Below are 23,034 nucleotides of genomic sequence, written 5' to 3' on the forward strand. Positions count from 1 at the left end.
CTTATGTAACAGATAATACTCCCTACAACTGTACAACAGCTCACCCTTATGTAACAGATAACCGTATGTCCTGTCAATCACCATATCATCGCTGCACTGTCTTTACATTTACATTTATATAATTATGTTTTATTTCACACCTTTTTTGCTATTTATTTAGAATGTATTATTACCATTTATATTTTTTTCTCTTTGTTATTATATTATATTGTGATGTGTGAGCCACTGTGTCCAAATAATTTCCCTCGTGGATCAATAAAGTTTGTCTAAGTCAGAGAGTGAAGACGGACACTTGAATGGATTTAAGGAGCTTTACTGTGATTTCTTGTATCTTTTAATCTGTCTGTTTAGCTCTCATTTTGTCTGGTAATCTACAACAATATTTTGACTCATATAACCAACTAAAAATGACACACATAATCAGTTTATGAATAAATGTTAAACATTTTACATCAACAATCATGTAAATTAATAAAGTTAATAAAGTCAATAAGCATCAGAACATGACACAGCATTTAAAGAAACAATTAAACAACTCATTTATAAATATAACTCCATCATAAACACAGATTTAGAGGGGTTAAAGGTAATGATCAGTGTTGGGGAGTAACAGATTACATGTACCGGAGTTACATAATCAGAGTACAAATTATGAGTAACTGTATTCAGTTACAGTTACTGTTTCAGTGAGTGGTAATTGGATTACAGTTACTTTGTTGAAATAAATGGATTACATGGCAGTATGTTCCTGTTTTCACATTTTGGGCTAAACCAGGACTAAAACCAGGACTAAACCAGGACTAAAACCAGAACTAAACCAGGACTAAACCAGGTCTAAACTAGGACTTAACTAGAACTAAAACTAAAACCAGGACTAAACTAGGACTAAACTCGAACTAAAACCAGGTCTAAAACCAGGACTAAACTAGAACTAAAACCAGGACTAAACTAGAGCTAAAACCAGGACTAAACCAAGACCAAACCAGGACTAAACCAGGTCTAAAAGCAGGACTAAACCAGGACTAAACTAGAACTAAAACCAGGACTAAAAGCAGGACCAAACCAGGTGTAAACAATGTGACACCTAACAGTAGGGTGGATATAATTGATCTCATACAGAAAGCATTTCTCCATCAGTAATATTTTTAATGTGGTTAAGGAAAGACTGGACTTTCCGGTCCTCCTCCGGAGGAGGAGCTGGAGGACGTGTCTGGGGTAAAGGAAGTGTGGGAGACTCTGCTTAGACTGCTGCCCCCGCGACCCCGCCCCGGATAAGCGGAAGAAAATGGATGGATGGATGGATGGACTTTTTATTGTCTTTTAGCAGATAAAACATCTTACGTGAACAAAAGTCTGTTCATGGAGACTTGGGCTCAACACACAATTTGAAGAGAACAAACAAGGATTTTCAGGATGTGGTCGCCACATTCATGTCATTTTAAAAAGCATGACAATATCAAGTAATCCAAAGTATTCAGATTACATTACTCACTTTAAGTAATTTAGTGGATTAAGTTACAAACTACATTTTGGGGTATGTAATCTGTAATCTGTAGAGGAATACATTTTAAAAGTAACCTTCCCAACACTGGTAATGATCTGAAACTACAGCCAGCAGTAACAGAGTCATCATGGTATTCCCGAAAAACCTCAAGCTTTGTAGGCATGTCTTGAACCGGTTAAACCATTCCTGAACGAGTGGTAATGCTGGGGAGTTTAGAACTCCAATCCCATTGAGCTACACAGGCTATTCTGGGAGTGCTATACTTTCAGTTTCATTTTGACTGGACTGGGACGAGACATGGCCTGTTTACCATTTGGTGTGGGTGTGGTAGCCAGTTTTTTTGTGTTGATAATGGAGACAGTTGGCAGTGTGTACACAGTATTGCACTTTTCACATATAAAACTTAGTATGGTGCAGTTTATTTATTTTTTATTGAACATTTTATTACACTTTATCACACTAACTTGTAAAACTGTTCCTTTGAATCTGTTCTGTTGCTCCAGTCTATCTAAACTATTATTGTGCATAGTATAGGGGAACATAAAGGTGCACTGTGTAACTTTTCTGATGGAGACTGCCACCTGCTTGTCTCCATGGAGATGTGTGGTGGACACCTCTGCCACCACTTCACAATGTTAGTATTATTTCATTTCATTTACATTAAGTTAATTACATCACACATATTTTAATTCATTTATTTAGACTTATATTCTACTTCTGGTGCACACATTTTAGTTAATATAAGTCTGAATTATTTACTTAAACTTTTTTTTTGTTTTTGTTTTGTTTGAGTGGCCAGACAGAGGACCCATGGCAGAGACCATCAACACCAAACAAAGGGGTGAAGCACCATTTAGTTTGTTTTACTGAGCTCGTTTGTCTAGATTGTTTAAGGTCTTTTTTACCTCCGCCAAGGAGGTTATGTTTTTGCTGGTGTTTGTTTGTTTGTTTGTTTGTTTGTTTGTTTGTCTGTTAGCAACATAACTCAAAAAGTTATGGACCGATTTTGATGAAATTTTCAGGATGTGTTGGAAATGTGAAAAGGAAGAACTGATTTCATTTTGGGGGTGATCCGGAAGAAATCCTGGATTCTGGATCACTTTGAAATTTTAGTTAACATTGTGGTAAAATGGGGCCAAAAATTTTGTTTCTCAATATCTCGGTTAATTATTGACCAAACCCCATGAAATTTGACTCAGGGATGGACAATGGGATCCTCTTTCATATTCCAAAGGCTGATCCGGATCTGATCCAGAAGACTGATTTTATCGCAATTTATATAAAAAATGGGGGTAGTCCTTGGCGGAGGTCTGCGCTCTCTGAGTGCTTTTCTAGTTATTTTCTGTATTATACTTGTTTGCCTTGTTATTTTGATTAAGTTAGTAGTTTTAGTTAATTATTTAGTGTAATTCTCCCCTCTTGTGTTCAGTTCTAGTTGGTCCTCATGTATTTAAACACCCCTCTTCTTTGTCTGGTTACGTTTGTTTGTTCTGTTCAGTTTGATTTAAGTTCCCCAGTTGGGCCCAGCTTTTATGTTAACGATTTACCTAATTTGAGCCTTTGTTAAATTACATCTTTTTTTGACGTTATTAGATTTAAACTCACTTTTATACCTTGTCTTTGCCTTTCTATTTGGTGCACTACAAGATTTTATTGCTTTATCTCTGCATAGGCAGATCTGTGGAGAGGCCACCTAGTCAGGCTGGTGCCACCTTGTGCTTCCGCTCAATTTCATTTCTCTCCAGCGACTAGGTCAGGAATCGGAATACACTAGACGGTTCGCAAAAACCCCGAAAGTGCGAGTTCGGGCACCAGCCAATCAGCGAAGAACCATGCATTCTGTGCTGTCAACGATTCCCGAGATCGAGGAGCTGGAACAAAGAGAATGTTTGGTGAATTTCATCAAGGGGAAAGACGTTATTGCCCTTCTTCCTACGGGATTTGGGAAAGGCTTAATATAGCAGTTAGCGGTGCATTACATACATCACGACCAAATAGCAGCGATTGGTTTAATGAAAAAAAAGTATAAAAAAGAATTATAACTCTGCGAGGTCAGACAGATGAATCAGACTAGAGGCCACCCAAACCCGGAGTAAGAATGCATGTTTTTAACCAATATAAACACTTGTAATTACACAAATGCAAGATAGAATCAAATGCCATACCGTGGAACATTTCAGGCAATGCAATTCAACATGTTCGTGGCGTTGAGATAGTGTATTGGTTACCCTATCTGAAAAGTTACACAGTGCATTTTCAAACTTTCCAAGACTTAAAACTTATAGTATTGATATCTAAAATGAAACTGAACCACATTTTCATTTGCCGCTTCATGTCACTTGAAACTGGGCCTTATTCCTGTAATGACTTGCCCAACGACACAATGGTGCAAATTGAAAGTGGGGCCGGGTCTTTTGTATCTATGTAGAACACTCAAAAAGCAACTTTGGCCCGGTTGGAAATTCACCTGTAATGATGGCGGTTTTATCTGATTGGTTAATCTTTGATGGATTACATACCAAACTGGTGAACGAGTCAAACCAGGTACTTCCCACGGCTGCACCAAAACTCCACAGTAAACCGGCCGTGTGGCTCTGCAGGTGAAGCAAGACGCTATGTGGACACACCTCTGACTTTTGATCAGAGCAAATACAAAAGTCTATTCAATAAAACAGTATCATTAAACAGGGCTCGAGCTGCTCATTAAGTGTTGTAGTGTTACATCAAAGTTAATAGGTTATATAAAGGTGCCCAATGTAACTTTTCAGGTAGAGTGTCCGTCACCCTTTTGTCTCATATTGTGTGGCCTGGAATGTTCCACAGTTTGATATTAAATGCCCTAATTATGCCGTGTTATAATGTTGTTACCTCATCGAAAACAGACCTGGAATTTTGTTTTGTTTCACTCACACATTTTTGAGTAACTCTTTATTGATACTGTCTACATCTCCAAAGCTCCAAATGCTCTGATTCAACTCACACTTATGTAACAGCTAATGCTCCCTACAACTGTACAACAACTCACCCTTATGTAACAGATAATACTCCCTACAGATGCACAACAACTCACTCTTATGTCACAAATTATACTCCCTACAACTGTACAACAACTCACCCTTATGTAACGGATAATACTCCCTACAACTGTACAACAACTCACCCTTATGTAACGGATAATACTCCCTACAGCTGTACAACAACTCATCCTTATGTATCAGATAATACTCCCTACAACTGTACATCAACTCATCCTTATGTCACAAATAATACTCCCTACAACTGTACAACAACTCACCCTTATGTAACAGATAATACTCCCTACACCTGTACAATAACTCACTTTTATGTCACAAATAATACTCCCTACAACTGTACAACAACTCACCCCTATGTAACAGATAATACTCCCTACAACTGTACAACAACTCACCCTTATGTAACGGATAATACTCCCTACAACTGTACAACAACTCAGCAACTCACTCTTATGTAACAGATAACCCTGTGTCCTGTCAATCATCTTCCTATGACATTTATTTATTACTTATCTTTCTGTTTTAGTTACTTAAAGGTACATCATGTAACTTTTCAGGTAGAGTGTCCGTCACCCTCTTGTCTCATTGTTTTACCTGGAATGTTTCACAGTTTGATATTAAATGCCCTGATTATACCGTGTTATAATGTCGTTACCTCATCAAAAACAGACCTGGAGTTGTGTTTTGTTTCACTCACATATGTTTGAGTAACTCTTTATTATTACTGCCTGCATCTTCAAAACTCAAAATGCTCTGTCCCACCTTGTGATGTCATGAAGTGGTAGTTTTTATGTTAACAGCGCTACCTTTTACCTTTTGTTCAGCAGAGATAAAGCAATAAAAACAGTTTTAATAGACTGAATGCGAGTTGATTGAACCTTTCCGTGCACCTCTACGAAAAAAAAAAGACATTGAAAAAGAAAAGGAGTGACCATACCAAGGAATGTAGCCTACTCACACAATTACTGGAAAATACAAGCTTTTTTTAGGATACAGATGAAAAAATTTGGACAATTCTTAGAGCAGCTATTTTTGAGTGTTGAAGAAATAGTTGAAGAATATTGGTGGTTTTCAGATTTTAAAACGTGATGATTTCCTTATTGATGACATTAATATTAACACTTGTAATTGTAAATGTAAACAAATGTAAGATCGTTAAATTACAGATTACATTTTACTTTGCCTGTATGTAAAACGCAAATTCACAAATGTTGAATGATTTTTGGATGATTTTTTCTTTAGTGGTTACACCCAAGGACCAACTATATCCGAATTCCCACCAACTTTTCACTTCTCACAAACTCTAAAAGAGAAAAAGAGTCGCTTGCTAAAGACTGATGAAGCCAGTTTGCCATAACATGAGCGTCATGTTTTGTTTGTCCTCCTTTTTTAGGCAACCGTGCATTTGGCGTGGCGTCACCAGTAAAGTGAAAGTAAGAGCGCAGACGAAACTGCTTTGCGCGTTGGTGAGCGCTAAAAACGGAACGAGGCCACTGTACATGCATCTATACATCAGCCTGGACTGTTTACGTGGAGGAACACGGAGGATAATGTCGGTGTAGAGGTCGCATGCGGTCACGGGCTCAGCATCTGAACACGCGGGCTGCAGGTAAGTGCGCCATGGCAGTTCATCCATTACGCACAAAGAGCAGAGTTCGATGATGTCTGTGCGTTTGCATTATTAATACGGATTGTGTAGCTAATCAAGTTATGAACAAAAAAAAAACAGTGCTGTGTGTAGTTTGTCCATGCATATTTTATATACTATACTATATCTATAGGACTAACCTTTTTGCCAGAATAAATGAAAGCTTTTTTTTTTTTCCCCTTACTCTGAGCGGTGTTCACAAGCCTGTATCTTATTTGGCCTGGGGACCTTTTCACAGCAATTGTATTTTACATGCATACGTGTATGTACAATACATACATTTTATGTATTGTACATGCATTTTAGCCATATAAATTTTACTAAACACTTTTACTTTCTAAACTTAATGGACATACAGGCAAAGTGAAAGCCTGATCTCTTGAATAGGAGACAGAGGGGAATACCAGGAGTGCGTGAGTGTTGATGGTGGTCGAAGGGGTCTTTGGCGCAGACTGTCAGCGTTGCTTCCATGAGTCCCCCAGGGCAGCTGTGGCTACAACAGTAGCTTGTCAGTGTGAAATTAATGAATAATGCACTGTAGAGTGCTTTGGGGTCTGGAAGGGTGCCATATAAATTCAACTGACACATTTTCCATACTTAGAGCGCTTCCTGTTGCTTACAGCCCAATAAATGATTGTGTCAGTTGCAGCCCCTTTTACTTATTTTTCTGTTTCTGTTTCTGAATAGCATTTTTGCAAATTTTTCTGGGACTTCTCTTATAAGCTACTTGTGTTGCCTTAAATCAGGGGTGTCCAAACTATGGCTCGGGGGCCAAATGTGGCCCTCAGTCCAATTTTTATTGGCCCTCAGGCCTCCTGCTAAACCGGCCCAAATTATCTCTGGCAGAATTTTTACTACAAATTCAAGTAATACTGCTTATAACATTACATTATATTGTAATTCAGGCTTAAAATTAATTTCCCAGCCATAAGGTACAGTGTCTCTATCAAATATGTGAAAAACACCCACCTTCTTGACTCACTGTACTGTTTCAGTGTGTGGTCTGCAGTGACAAAAGTTTGGACAGCCCTGCCTTAAATGGACAAAAGTAACTTGGGCATTGTTCTGATCTTTTTAACATTTTCACAGCAAAATGCAGGAAGTGGATCTAGAGCAGTATCTTTCAGGTGAGGTGCCGTGATAGTAGTACTACTTAATTAATAAGATCAAAATAAATGAATCCCACAATTAGCTCACTCAGTGTTTGGTCACTTGTAGATGACTTCCTGCTCCAATGCTTGGAAGATGAAAATCTGGATGGTATTGTGGGTAAGTAAGACATGGAAATAGTCCTCTCTGATGCATGTCCTGTCTCTGATCTGTTCGTAATGCTCATTGTTTTCCAGATCCAGACGATCTCTTTCGTTTGCTGGCAAGTGAGGATGAAGCAGAGAGCCACAGTAAGGACCGCCATTTTGTAAAGAGCTTATAGTGTTTAAGACTTGAATTATGTTCATATAAATTGCTGTATTATAATTAACATATAACTAGATTTAAGAATTCAGCTATTCCCAAAGTCTACAGCACGATGGCCCCATATTAGTCCTAAAATGACACAGGGCCTGAATAATAATTGACTCCATTGACCCGATTAAACGAAACTAAACATAATGATTAATTGGTGCTGTGTAATTTTACTTGCTCTGTTATAAAAACTCCAGCTCAATGATTGACAATGAGTATAGAAAGAATATTTGCTATCTTGAATTCTCAATCTTTAAAATGTGAAAAACTGCAAACACTCCAAATCAAACTGGTTGGTAAATAATGCTTGCTACATTAAGGATCATTTGGACCACGTGCTAAAACAAGTGCTTCATAAAGTGTGTTTTAGTGAAAGTTTTCATTTCAAATTCACATATAGATTCAACACTGACAGTTTCCTTCCTCTTTTTTGGCCCTCAGGGAAAGGCGCTGCTTCAAGTGGAGGTGCACATGAAGGTTTTCAAGGGAGGAAAACAAAAATTCAGCCGTACCGAAGAAAAAGAGGTGAATGTTTATCTGCTGCTGATTCCAGTCGTAGCTCAGAGTAGCTTGTCGTGTTTTTGGGCAAGACACTTCAGCCACCTTGCCTCATGTCTGAATGTGCGTCACGGATTGGCCAGTGGCGTACATTGGCCACCTTACGATCTACCCAGTACTGTCCAATCTAGAGTGCTGTGGTCATTTGAGAGAGTCGAGTTTGTAAAAGTCAAATGTAAGGTATTGTTTTTAGAATGAATACTTCACATAACTTCCTTTTTGGTTTCTCCCCTTCACTAGAGCGTGGTGATAATGAGAACACAACATCACCACCCAAAAGGCAAAGAATTCTACCAGGTAAAGCATCGTATATGTATGTGTCTCTGTGTGTGTGTGTGTGTGTGTGTGTCTGTGTGTGTGTGTGTGTGCAAATGTGCATTTGATTGGTCAGAACTTTATAACTTCTGTGAATGAAACAGGAACTTTAATCAATAGAAAGAGAAATAAGAACTTGTACAATTTAACCACTGTACAATTGAACTAGGATTGTGAAATAGTCAACAACTAATGCACCACTAAGCATAGTTCTATTATATTCAAGTAGTCGTGCCAAGTTTGTCATTCAGCTCAGGACAAAGAATGAGGATAGAGACTGGAATTACACTGATTAACCATAAAACACATCCAATCCAATCCACTTTATTTCTATAGGACATTTCACAAACAGTTTCCAAAGTGCTGCACAAATACATAATAATAACAACAACAAGCGTAATCAGAGATATCAACCTGAGGCGTTATGTGTGTGCCAACTTGTGTGATGATTGGGCGAATATTTTAGCCCGCAGATGGTTCAGAACTTGCCGAACTTGCCTGTCCTTTATAATGGCGTGACCTTTCAATTGACCCGTGTGACCTCAAATGACCTCGGATCATCACCAAACTTTTTCTGCGGCATCGAGCACGGGGGCTTGACCTACGTACCGAATTTGGTGACAATCGGTCCATAAATGGCAGAATTATTGCAGGTGGACAGACACACACACACAAACACGGGCACATAGGGTGAATACAAAACCTGGTCAACCCTTCTGGGACCAGGTAATAATAAAATGATAAAATAAATGCTCAGACTTAATCATTCTAGTCTCAAAACAATAAAACCAGTAAAATAAATCAAGAGCAAAACCACAGAATAGCAATAAAAAAAGTAAAAGCAATAAAATACATTAAAAATAGATAAAGTATATAAAAGACACAGAGGGCCATATAACTCACGCGGTGTTAAAAGCCAGAGAATGAAAGTGTGTCTTAAGACACGGAAGGTCCTGTCCCCTCCCTGGTTTTAAGTCTCGTTTGAAGCCGGAGCTGGCCCTGGGACCTCAGACCGTGTGGGGGTGTAAATTTGGATGAGGTCCATGAGACGTGTACTGTGAGGCCAGTCCATTCAAAGCTTTAAAAACAAACAATAAAGTCTTAAAGCAGGAAGCAAATCGAATTACTCAAGAATTGGGGTTATGTGGTCTCTTCTTTTGGTTCCTGTTAAAAGTCACGCTGCAGAGTTTTGGACTAAATGTAGTCGCTAAGGTGCATTTTGTAAGATGCTGGAATACAGTTCAGAAAGTTTAAAAGATAGAAAAGGTTTGTGTCAGGTTTAAGCCCACCTAAACATTGTAAAAATCAGAAGAAAGACAAGAGATTAATATCGTTTCTCATGAGGAGGGCGGACAGAGAGTGCATTTACCGTTACAGTCTCTACCCGCTCTGATGCACTCTCTGCGTCTCCTCTTTTTATTGTCATAAGAGGGTCCCTAGTTACAATGGGTGTTTCTCTAAAGGGGAGGGGTTGAAAAACAGCAACAAACAGTAGAAACACCAGACATGATTTCATTTTGCAAATACGTCTATCAACAGCAGGTGGCTGATAAGGTGTAGCATCTTTAGGAACAGTGCCTCCCCTCCTTTCCGTCAACCTTGGGAGCTGTCCTCTTTCCCAGCAAGAGCTGAATAAGTCATTGTTTTCGCGGTGTGCAGCGTGGGTGACAGGTCACTGCATAGTTATTAAGCACAAAACATTATTCACACAAAAACAATACAAAGAAAATATGGGATAACATATACAATTATTCTAACAGTTTGACTTTAGATAAAAACCGCAAATGATAAAAACACATAAAACACTATTGATCTGCTTGCCAAATCACTGTCTAAGGTGATGCCAAGGTTGGTGCCTGTGGGGTGAACATAATTTTTGAGGCGTCCCACATCAATGACAGTACCGCCAGATCTGAACAATATCACCTCAGTCTTTGCTTTGTTCAGTTTTTAAAAGTTTTGGGCCTTGATGTCAGATAGACCGTCGAGTAGGGGTGTCAGGAAGCAGTGATCCCTTTTTTCTTTACATAAAAAAAAACATTTCAATTTCAAATATTATTAGCAAACACATGTTTCTGTTTCAAATTTGTACGATAAGTTTATACAATGGAACTGTTAACGGCTCAACTACAGCTCAAGGTGCCAACTTTTGAAAAGAAGTGGAGCCCAATTGTTGACTTTTTCAAATAAGACACGTATGCCCTAACATGCCTTATTTTTTATTTTTATTTATTTATTTTTGTTTTCCTTTTCTTCATTTTTGCCATTTTTTTTTCTCTTTTATTCTTCTAGAGGGCTGAAGACGGGGGAAAAAAAAAGTAAATATATAAATTGTGTGAAGGCCCGGTCTCAGGACACTGCTGATGTGAACTGATTTGTGGCAATAAAAGTTCAAAAAAATAAAAATAAAACTGTGCACGATATTCCTAACATACTCTGACAGCAGTGATTCTAAACTGAACTTCTTATTTAACAGCATGTGCTCCGGGCACGGGTCCAGGAGAGACCTTCCACACCCCGGTCCAGTATCCCAGTCCCTGCGCTCCTCCTCAGCCCTCCATCTTAGAAATCATCACCATCAGTCGCAAGAGTCTCCGATCAGTGGTGCAGACGATTAAGCTCCCTCCCCACTTCAGACTGCCCCACGCGGCCCCAGCTCCTGCTTTCATTCTCGGTAAGAGGAACAAGTCTGGCCGCATTCACCGATAATCATACCATAACGTCTGGCAATCTGGCAAAAAACATGCTGAAGCAGTATTATTGTAAAGTAGCCGTACTTTATTTAAGTAAACATCTCTAAAAGTCTAGAAATCTCTGCAAAATACTTTTAAGTTTTACTCCTAAAGTACATTTTCAAACAGGGACTTCAGTAGTTTTGCTTAAGTAGGTTTTTCATGTGATACTTTTACTTTTATTTGAGTAAACTTTGAGCAACCCAAATACAAAAATACACAAAAACAGATGGAAAAATGTAATCACTTAAAATCTGTTTCATGCATTAATTGTTCTAAAAATCTCAGCAAATACTTTTAATTTTTACTCTTACCTTTTTAAACAGGTATGAAACAAAATCAACTCCAGGAGCGTTTATGATGAGGAAACAACATTATAACATTTAAAATTTAAGTGGATACTTACTTTTACTTCTCTACATTTGAGAGCAGGAATCTTTACTTTCTTTTCCACTTCATGTTTTAACAGGACTGAGAAGTAAAAGGTTTTTTTTTTGTTATCTGAGACCTCAGGGTTTTTTTATAATCAAGGTCATAATTTGAGCAAACAAATATATATGAATAAAAACAGCTAGTGATTTAGTTGTTTCTACTGAACAAAATTCAGCACAAACCTTTATCAAAATCATTATATTTGAAGCTTTATAGGACCTTAAAATCTGCCTGAAATACCTGAAATACTTTTTACTCTTTAAGTAAAAGGAACTTTTTTATTATTATTACTTTTAGTTAAGTAGATATTTTTGGGGTAATAAACCAGGACTAAAATAGGACTAAACTAGGACTAAACCAGTACTAAACCAGGTCTAAAGCAGAACAGAACCAGGTCTAAACCAGGACTAAACAAGGACTAAACTAGGTCTAAACCAGGACTAAACCAGGTTTAAACCAGGTCTTAACCAGGACTAAACTAGGTCTAAACTAGGTCTAAACCAGGACTAAACCAGGACTAAATCAGGACTAAATCTGGTCTAAACCAGGTCTAAACCAGAACAAAACCAGGACTAAATCAGGTCTAAACCAGGACTAAACCAGAACAGAACCAGGACTAAACCAGGACTAAATCAGGACTAAATCAGGTCTAAATCAGGTCTAAACCAGGACTAAACCAGAACAGAACCAGGACTAAACCAGGACTAAATCAGGTCTAAACCAGGTCTAAACCAGGACTAAACCAGGACTAATCTTGGACTTGAGAGAGGTAGGGAGAACCCCGAAACTGTAGAGCAGGGTGTCTGTAAAGCTCGATTGGGCGACGGCTTCTCCTCGTGTGGGGTGGAGCTCTGCGCTGGTCCTTTCACCTGCGGTCACTCGATGGTCTACAGGGGCGCACCGCCGGGCCCGACACTTAGTCCTGGTTCAGTCCTGGTTCAGTCCTGGTTTAGTCCTGGTTCAGTCCTGTTTTAGTCCTGGTCCCTCATGTCTCAGGTCACTATAGGACAGTCCTGCAGATATCATGAGTCTATGCAGGTTGTTTTCATCATTGCCAGTAGCTCCAGTTTGACATTTAAGTTGTAGCTATTTTATATTTGTTATTTTTTTAATATGAACCACGTCCACTACACGCCTGCTTTTTTGCTTTATGATAAGAGTGAAGCCACTGAATTGAATATCTTTTATGGCTGAGCAACAGTGGCTTAGTTGGTACATTTACTTCAGTTCTCTACAGATAAATAAGTGATTAATACTTCTTCAACTACTGACTGTATAAAATGTTGAAATTCATAGTTTTTTAATCATATGACCAAGTTGCTAGATGATAAACCACTGATATTTTCACTTCTTTTTATATTACCTATGCTAGCCCCGTGTTGACAATAGAAATGCTTTCAAAATGCGTCACTGTTGTTTTCATCTTATCAGTTTGGCATTTGGCAAGCAGGCATTTCCTTTTTGGTCCTCCAAAAATGCAGGTTTTAAATCCTTGTGGTAATGTGAAGGTATTCAAGTATTTACAGAGCATAATAATTATTTGTATATTTCTCTGTCTCTACCTTAAACTGTCCATATTACACTATTTTTTGTTCTGTGTTCTAATGTTGTTTCCTCATCACAAACATTCCTGCAGTTGTGTTTTGTTTCATTCGCAAATGTTTAACACAAACCTGCATATTTAGGCGGAGTTTTTCTCTCAAACAGCAAACACTCTATTCCACACCGTGATGGTTCATGCACCTTAAATTTTTTTCGGATTTCAATTAAGAACGAAAAACAATAAAATGGGAAAACAGTTTGTTATTTAATTTTTCCGTTTTAGGGTCAAACAAAAAACAGATTTCGACCTCTTTTTCCAGTATGTAATTTAAAGTTTATCTCAAATTACAACAATCAAAAAACAGTCTCAGTGCCTATTTCAGTTTTGATATTTATTTATTTGTTTATTTGCCCCGGACGTTCTGCTGCTTAGCGTGCTGCTGCTGCCTATTAAAATAATAATAATAACTCGTAATAATAACAAAAACTATGAACTCAGTATCAGCTGAACATCACTGCTACCTGTTTCTTGTCATGCAGTTCTAATAGCAGAACTTGCGGGGTAAATAAACCAACCAGAGAGGATGTTCACATGTTGAGTAGTTGAGAAGAAAAGTTACATAGCACTTTTATCTTCACTGAATTTTGTTTTGAACTTTGAAATTGTAAAACTATAAATGTGATCTGTGTTTATTATCCGGTGTATGTCTTCCACAAATATCTTATTGACTTGTTTGCAGCTGTGAAGTACAAAAGTAAAATACAATACTTAAGTCAAATTTGTTGGTATTTGCACTTTACTTTTTAGTTAACTTCATTACATTTGAGAGCATGTGCTGAAATTTATACTCCATTACATTTTCGTTCCAGGCTGAAAAGTAAAAAGTACTTTTCTTTATGGTTTGAGATTGGCTGAAAAAGAGACTTATTTAATAAAAATTTTAGTTAACGTCCCAACTCTGAGCAAACTAAATACAAAAATATAATAATTATTCAAAAAATCTCTGCAAAGTACTTTTAATTTTTACACTTAAAGTACATTTTTAAACAGGTACTTCAATAGTTTTACTTAAGTAGATTTTTCATGTGATACTTTTACTTTTATTTGAGTAAACTTTGAGCAACCCAAATACGAAAATACACAAAAACAGCTGCAAAAATGTAATCCCTGAAAAGTTCTTTATCAAAATTATTACATTTTATGGGTTAATTGTTCTAAAAATCTCTGCAAAATACCTTGAACTTTTACTCTTAAAGTACATTTTTAAACAGGGACTTCAGTAGTTTTACTTAAATAGATTTTTCATGTGATAGTTTTATTTTTATTTGAGTAAACTTTGAGCAACCCAAATACAAAAATACACAAAACCAGCTGGAAAAATGTAATCACTTAAAATCAGCTAAGTTTTTTATCAAAATTATTACATTTTATGCATTAATTGTTCTAAAAATCTCTGCAAAATACTTCTAACTTTTACTCTTAAAGTACATTTTTAAACAGGTACTTCAATTGTTTTACTTAAGTAGATTTTTCATGTGATACTTATACTTTATTTGAGTATTTTTTTTGCCCCTGTATCTGTACTTTTACTTGCATAATCAAGTTCTTCATCTACCTGTGCTTGTTTGTTCCAGTTCCTGTCTCACCTGAGCCCAAAAGTAACACCCCTCCTCAGTCTCCAGGTCAGTTCTACTTTATATTTCTTCTCTGTAACTTATAACTCTAAGCCTCTCGTTATTATACTTTACATGTAGTCAGTGTGGGGAAGTAACTGAATATACTCTGAATACTAATTTGGAGCAGTTACGTCTTCATTTGGAGTTTTTCAGAGCACAGTTTCTTTTTTTAAAACCATTCCGACATTTGATCATGTAATATAAGCTGCAAACTGAACATAATTATCAGAACAATAGACAAAACTGCTCTTGTGGTGATGTTTGTGTGATTTTATTTTGTTTTCTATATTAGTGAGAGGAAATACTTTAAAAACTGTGAAACAGATATAAAGTTGTTATATGTTTATGTTTATATGATGTTGCGTCTTTACACTGTGCTTTAAATGCAAATAGGCCTGTCACCATAATGGACTTCATTCAGTAAAAGCTGGAGCGATATGTTATCAGGAGGACTAAACAAGGACTAAACCAGGTCTAAACCAGGTCTAAACCAGGTCTAAAGCAGGACTAAATGAGGACTAAACCAGAACTGAACCAGGACTAAAACAGGATTAAAACAGGACTAAACCAGGACTGAACTAGGACTAAACCAGGTCTAAACCAGGTCTAAACCGGGACTAAGACAGGACTAAACCAGGACTAAACCAGGACTGAACCAGGTCTACACCAGGTCTAAAGCAGGACTAAATGAGGACTATACCAGGACTAAAACAGGACTAAACCAGAACTGAACCAGGAAGACTAAACCAGGACTGAACCATGACTAAACCAGGACTAAACCAGGTCTAAACCTGGACTAAACCGGGACTAAGACAGGACTAAACCAGGACTGAACCAGGTCTACACCAGGTCTAAAACAGGACTAAAACAGGACTAATCCAGAACTGAACCAGGTGGACTAAACCAGGACTGAACTATGACTAAACCAGGACTAAAACAGGACTGAACCAGGACTGAATCTAAACCAGGTCTAAACCAGGACTAAACCAGGACTGAACCAGGACTGAACAGGACTAAAACAGGACTAAACCACAACGAAACTAGGTCTAAACCAGGACTAAACCAGGTCTAAACTAGGACTAAACCAGGACTAAGACAGGACTAAACCAGGATTAATCCAGAACTGAACCAGGACTGAATCAGTACAAAACCAGGATTAAACCAGGACTAAACGAGGAATAAAAAAGGACCAAATCAGGACTAACCAGGTCTAAACCAGGACTAAATCAGGACTAATCTTGGACTTGAGAGCGAGAGGGAGAACCTGAGCTTGTGGAGCAGGGTGTCCGCAAAATGTAATCGACAGTCTACGTGGGCGAACCTCCGGGCCCGTGCCGACTTTCTGGTTTAGTCCTGTTTTAGTCCTGTTTTAGTCCTGGTCCCTCATGTCTCAGGTCACTATAGGACAGTCCTGCAGATATGAGTCTATGCAGTTTGTTTTCATCATTGCCAATAGCTCTGGTTTGACATTTAAGTTGTAGCTATTTTATATTTGTTATTTTTTTAATATCTCACGTCGGGAGAAGTGGGTGGACGGTGTACCCCCGCGTACCACGACCACTACACCCCTGCTTTTTGGCTTTATGATAAGAGTGAAGCCGTACAGGTTGAATCTTTTATGGCTGAGCGACACTGGCTTAGTTGGACGTTTAGATCCAGCTCCCACAGATGAATGCTGACGTTCTGTCTCTGGGCAAGGCACTTAACCCACCTTCTGTGAATGTGTTTGTAAATGGGTGAGTGGTGCAGTGAAGTAAACAGCTTTGAGTGAATCGAAAGCGCTAAATGTGAACATACAATGTTTCATTCTGCTTATTATGTACTGCAGCTTTTGTTTTTACTATATTATAAAAAATACTGGTTTATGGTTATTGTGTCAATCCCATAAAGTAGTTGCAATATTATGTTTTATAGTTTATCATTTTTGCCAGCAATAACAGGTCTGAAAACAACTCGATGTAAAAGTACCCTAAGTATTCAGAATGCAGTACTCTGATTGGCCCATGTATCAAAATACGTTACAAAATATATTTTAATGCAGGTATTCGATATTCTGTAACTTAATACATGTCCAAACTTACAATTTTTTTCCCATTTCTGATCATTTAGTGAACGGGGCCCCGGCTCCAGCTCACCCCAGCTCTTCACCGTCAGGGTCCCTGTCAGACGCCGCTCCTGTCTCCACGGCAACACAGACCCCCGGTATGTAACACAGTCATTGTCACTACGTTTGTGAATTCGTGTATCATTAGTTTATTCGTTTTTCAAAATAAAACCAAAAATATGAAAATGAAAATACAACAATTTTCTTCATTATTTGTCTCCAAAACCAAAATGAAAAACAGACAATGATTTAGTTTTTTTCAGTTTTCAGAAAAACGGTTAATGGCCATTTCTCGTTTTTGTGACTTAAACTGCAATGCTGGAGTTTTGCATCGGCTACAGACTGAACCAGGACTGAACCAGGACTAAAACAGGACTAAACCAGGACTAAACCAGAACTAAACCAGCTCTAAAACAGGGCTAAACCAGGACTGAACCAGGACTAAACCAGGTCTAAACCAGGACTAAACCGGTCTCAGTCCAGGTCTCAGTCCCGGTCTGGTCCTGGTTTGGTGCCGGTCTGATACTGGTCTGATACCAGTCTGATACCGGTCTCAGTCTTGATCTCTGTTCTGATCTGGTCCCGGCCTCAGTCCCAGTCTGGTCCTGGGCTAGTCCTGGTCTCATTCCTGGTCTCAGTCCCGGTCTGGTCTTGGTCTCAGTCCTGGTCTCTGTCCCGGTCTGGTCCCGGTCTGGTCCCGGTCTGGTCCCGGTCTGGTCCCGGTCTGGTCCCGGTCTTGGTCCTGGTCTCAGTCCTGATCACCCCACAGTGTACGCGAGCGCACCTCGGGCCCATCCCAACACTCAGTCCTGGTTCAGTCCTGGTTCAATCCTGGTTTAGTCCAAGGTTTAGACTTGGTTTAGACCTGGTTTAGTCCTGTTTTAGTCCTGGAAAGAATGATACACGGATTTTAGTGCATATGACAGATTCAATTAATCATAGTTTACACATTTATGTATTTGAGATTTTACTAAACACGTTGCCTAGTTTTGTCTAGTCTTTTTATTTTTATTTTGGTGAAGTTTATATTTTTATTTCCTGGTTGGACATTGGCAGAGGTAATTACGGTTATGGTTATGATTTAGATAAGGTTAAGATTAAGATTTAAAAAAATGTCTAAAAAATTTGTTCGTTCCTTCCTCATAAATTGTTCCCGTATTTTCGATAGAATTTCCGTGTTGATGTCATTGGCAGGAGTCCATTTTAGAACTCAACACTACTACTTTTTGTTTTTGGGTACTTTTCTTCCCAACGTTTCACCACAAACTGCCACGTAACTGTGGTAAAACTATGATAAATATTAACCACAGGTACTGCTGACCAAACAACCTAATAAATAAAAACATGAAAACCTGTCATCAGCACTTTAAAGGTGCATTGTAGGGATGTAACAATAATCGAAATATCGTGATATCGTATCGTCAGAGTTCTCACAATAATATCATGGACCATCAAAATATATCGAATTACAATTCTCGTTGCTTAAATTAAGAGTGCAACAATAGCTAAAAGACAGAGGGAACTACATAGACCATGATCCTTTGCTCCATTTCAGTGTAGACTACAAGAAGAAATAACAGTTCTAAACACTTTTAAGTCTTAGTTCTTTGGATTAAATCCTGTCAAGGCATTTTAAGAGGAAAAAGTAGCATATTCACAGTTTTGTACCTTGAGATGTATATCGTGAAAATATCGTACTGAGAGATTTGGATAGTTACATTCCTAATTGTGAGCCTCTCCATCATATCGTGAACTTTCCCATGATATCGCAATAAATATCGTGCCGTGAGGTTCATTCCGTGACGATATCGTATCGTGAGACTTGTATATCATTACACTCCTAGTATTTAGGTCTGTTGTTTACACCATTTTCTGATCTATGTTGTTTCCTCATCACAAATAGACCTGGAATTGTGTTTTGTTTCATTCACACATGTTTAACACACAAATCCTGCATATTTAGGCTGAGTTTTTCTCTCAAACAGAAAACACGCTGTTCCACCTTGTGATGGCCTGATTGTTTTTAAAGTATATATACCTTCAGTAATATCATTTGGATAATTTCAGCCCTGAAACTGCCATTATTTACTAAACAAAGGGTATAAGGGAGATGACTACTGCTTCATGACATCAAAAGATGGAACAGGACATTTTGAGGTTTGGAGATGTTGACAGACTCACAAAGGAATGAATGAAACAAAACACAACTCCAGGTATGTTTTTGATCAGGTAACAGCAGTATAACTAGGGCTGGTATCATTCAGAAGTTGCCGATACGATACATACCTCAGTACTGTGAGCTTTCGATTTGATATGATTTGATATGATATATTTCAAATCGGTTGGATACGGTTCAATAAAATGTAGGGATTTAACAATAACTGAAATATCATGATATCGTATTGTTAAAGTTCTCACAATAATATCACAATATATTGAATTACAAGTCTTTTTGCTTAAATTGAGAATTATGGTGCAGAAATAGCTAAAAAAAAAAAAAAAAAAGACAGAGGGAACTACATAGACCATGATCCTTTGCTCCATTTCAGTGTTGACTACAAGAAGAAATAACAGTTCTAAACACTTTTAAGTCTTAGTTTTTTGGATTAAGTCTTGTCAAGGCATTTTAAGTGGAAAAAGTTGAAAAATATCACAGTAAATATCGTACCGAGAGATTAGGATATTGTTGCATTCCTAATCATGAGCCTCCCCACCATATCGTGAGCTTTCCCATGATATCGCAATAAATATTGTACTGTGAGGTATGTACCGTGACATATCATATCGTAAGACTTGGATATCATTACATCCCTAGTGCATTGTGTAACTTTTCTGGTGGAGGGTCCGTCAAATGGAGATGTTTTTGCTTTGTCTGGAATGTTTCACAGTATGGCATTAAACCTTTCTATCTTCATGGAGACCAAACCAGACTAGGTTTCTAAGTTTCAAGTCAGGTCTGTGGAGAGGCAACCCCGCTCACAGTTAAATGTCTGTTTTTCTAGGTAGTTTTTAGCAGTAAATCCACTTGTAATTTCATAAATAGAAATTAGAGCTGTTTAATGTCATACTGTGGAACATTTCAGGCAGAGCAATGACATCTCCACAGAGAAAAGTATTTGACAGACCCTCTATGGCAAAATTACACAATGCCCCTTTAAATTCTTCCCATTATGGTCCAAAAAAAGAACTTTACTTTCTTGTATTTTATTTCATTGTATTGTTGCTCATTCACGCATGTAATAGCATTTAACATAACCCAACATATTTTATTATTATTTCTTTTTTTAGAGAAGTCTGTTACCAGTGAATCACAAAGTCCCCCGCACCTTCCACTTCCTCCTCCTCCTCCTCCTCCTCCGGCGATGCCACGTAAGTTTCAATCACTGTTCTAGACTTTTTGGAGGTGGCAAATAAAATAGATATAAATGGATACAGAATTTGAAATGTACACCTAGGGATTAGAAGCTGGTGATTTTTGATATTTTTCCCCACAAGATTAAAGAACCTTTGCACTTATTTTACCTTTAACACTGCATCTCTGGTGCTAGGCTAGTGATTGTCAATGGCCATAGTTATCCTGCCACTAAAAGCAATCATACACACTTCACAAAACACCCAAAGCAAATCTATTATTACGCCAGACTGTCGATGTGAATGTCTGTGTCGATAGAATAATTTTAGAAGCAAAACCAACCTTGCATGTGAAGGATTTATGTCTGACCAGTAGCAAGTTGCACTTCCTGATAGAAAGCTTGACAGCGGTGGACTAATACATGAGAAAATAGTCCCTCAACATGCGACAATTCATGGATTGCAAGGTTCGTTTTATTTCAAACATTATTCTGTCAACACAGACATTCACATCGACAGTCCGACGTAATAACAGTTTTGCTTCAGGTGTTTTGTGGAGTGGGTAAGACTGTTTTTAGTGGCAGGATAACTATGGCCATTGACATGCACTAGCCTAGCACCAGTGACCTCTGCAAATACAAAGACTGGATGGAATATTTTAAAAAGTGTCTCCACTCATCTCCAACACTCTGGCTCACTAGGAATAGAGGTCCTATGTCCAAAATTCCAAACTGCCCCTTTAACAAGATCACTTATTTTACCAGCAGAAAGTGAAACAGTGAATCATTCATTAAACAATGTGGAAATCAAGCAAACAGATAACTTTCCCACAGCATGCCCTGTCACACCTTTTCCTGGAACCAGCATTTTGAAAACTTTCAGTATCTATAAATAGGGAATTGAAATAACACCCAGGTTCTCTGATTAAAAATCCTCTGTTTTCATGAATATGTAAAAGGAAAAAAGCAGATTTTATTTGTGATTTTCCTTATGTAGTACAAAATTACCCTTCATTTAGTGATTTTATTGTAACTGAACTGATTGAGTCAAAAAATATATTAAAATATCACAATAGTATAAATATTGCAGTTCTCAAAGGTCCCATAATTACACAATAATCTGATCCCTGTTATGATACTGTTGCCTCATCAAGAACATACCCAGACAGGAAAACACTCTGCTCCACCCTATGATGTATTATCGTGTATCATGTCATAATAATCACGTAATAATAACATGGATCTATAATAAAAACTGGATAAAGCACTCCCCCTCTGTCCCAGCTCGAGATCGACTAGTGGCCGCTCCAGGTGCTGCAGCTCCCGGGAGCTTGGGCCCAAAAAAACCAATAAGAGAATAAAAGCACAAGGCATTTTTGGGAATTCAAACTGCCCGTGTTCGGCTGACAGGGCATCCACAACTTTCGCAAAGGTCAGATTTCGTAGGGATTGGTTTTCTATTTTCACAACATAAACTTTTTTAAAAATGTAAATCCTCAAAGTGCCTTAAAAGTTAGTTTTGTTGATTGGTCCAAACGCTCCATGCCGTGCTCATTACAGACGACACACGGGTGGGAGGTGCTCGCCCATATTGAGAAAGTCAATGCGGAAGAGAAACTTATTTTTTGGGCCCATGCACCAATGAGCACAGACCACTGACAACAACACAACGCCATCTTGGATTCCATATTTTATTATAGTCCTATGAGTAATACAAGAAGCACTCCACTGTGTTTTTAAACTCCATACACCTTCACTGGAAAAATTTGGATAATTTTAGTCCTGGAATCTCCTCTGAACAAAAGCTAAAAGGTAACTGTTGAACCTGAAAACTACCACTACATGACATCACAGGGTGCAACAGTATTTAGTAGAGGATTTAGAGCTTTGGAGATGAAGACATGCTAATAATGATGAATACACAAACATGAACTAAACAAAACACAAATCCTGGTATGTTTTTGTTTAGGTGACAATAGTCTATCATGGCTTAAAGCTCACAAGAGTTTTGCGTAATATAGGACCTATAAGCAGCCCTATAAGTAACTTACAAAACAAAACATATTTCCACAAAACCGCCATTATCTGTTCTTCTCCAGAGACAGTGAAGACCTACATTCAGGAGACCAAAGACTACATGGGACAAGCCTGTGAGGACATGGGGGATGGACTGACCCTCAGCTCAAACTACGTGGATTTCAAATTGATCCAGCGCGACGCTATCCGACCAGGGAAGAATAACAACAAAAGCCTGGACAAGGAGCTCAACGTCATGGGAGAGACGGAGAGGAAGAAGTGTGTGGTCCAACTAAACCAGGTGAGAGACGAAGACATATACAGTATTGATGCTTGGCAGTGACGTCACGCTGGGGGTGTTCTACGTGTGTGCATTGGTGTATGTTCACCAGTTACCATGGAGACCCAAATTCATTTGCAAATACAGCCAAATAAGTTTTAAAATTGTCTGAAAACTCAAGAAAAAATACAAAATGGATGTAAACAACACATTTTCAGAAGGCTACAAGGAGGAGTACAAGTGTTCATGGTCCTGTTTAGATGTTTGTTTTTCAACAAAAAGATGAGACTGATTTACTGAAAAACTGTAGCACAAACCAGATCAGTTCTTTATGTTCAGATTGTGTTAAAGTAGAGCTCAGATTAAAGTCCAACAAA

At 38.1% G+C, this 23,034-nt stretch overlaps 1 protein-coding gene across 1 annotated transcript; it reads left to right on the forward strand.

Moving 5' to 3' along the window:
- The first annotated feature begins 1,876 nt into the window (after positions 1-1,876).
- LOC110155753 (class II, major histocompatibility complex, transactivator) lies at positions 1,877-23,034 on the forward strand. The gene is made up of 12 exons (XM_055152889.1): positions 1,877-2,345; positions 5,933-6,148; positions 7,277-7,314; positions 7,406-7,456; positions 7,534-7,587; positions 8,093-8,176; positions 8,450-8,506; positions 11,001-11,198; positions 14,866-14,913; positions 17,017-17,109; positions 20,300-20,380; positions 22,461-23,034. The coding sequence occupies exons 3-12, from the start codon at positions 7,281-7,283 to the stop codon at positions 22,718-22,720; spliced, it is 960 nt and encodes a 319-aa protein (XP_055008864.1). The 5' UTR covers positions 1,877-2,345; positions 5,933-6,148; positions 7,277-7,280; the 3' UTR covers positions 22,721-23,034.

This window comes from Boleophthalmus pectinirostris, unplaced genomic scaffold, assembly GCF_026225935.1.
Source record: "Boleophthalmus pectinirostris isolate CB_2022bp ecotype Guang Dong unplaced genomic scaffold, ASM2622593v1 HiC_scaffold_17, whole genome shotgun sequence".
NCBI lineage: Eukaryota > Metazoa > Chordata > Actinopteri > Gobiiformes > Gobiidae > Boleophthalmus > Boleophthalmus pectinirostris.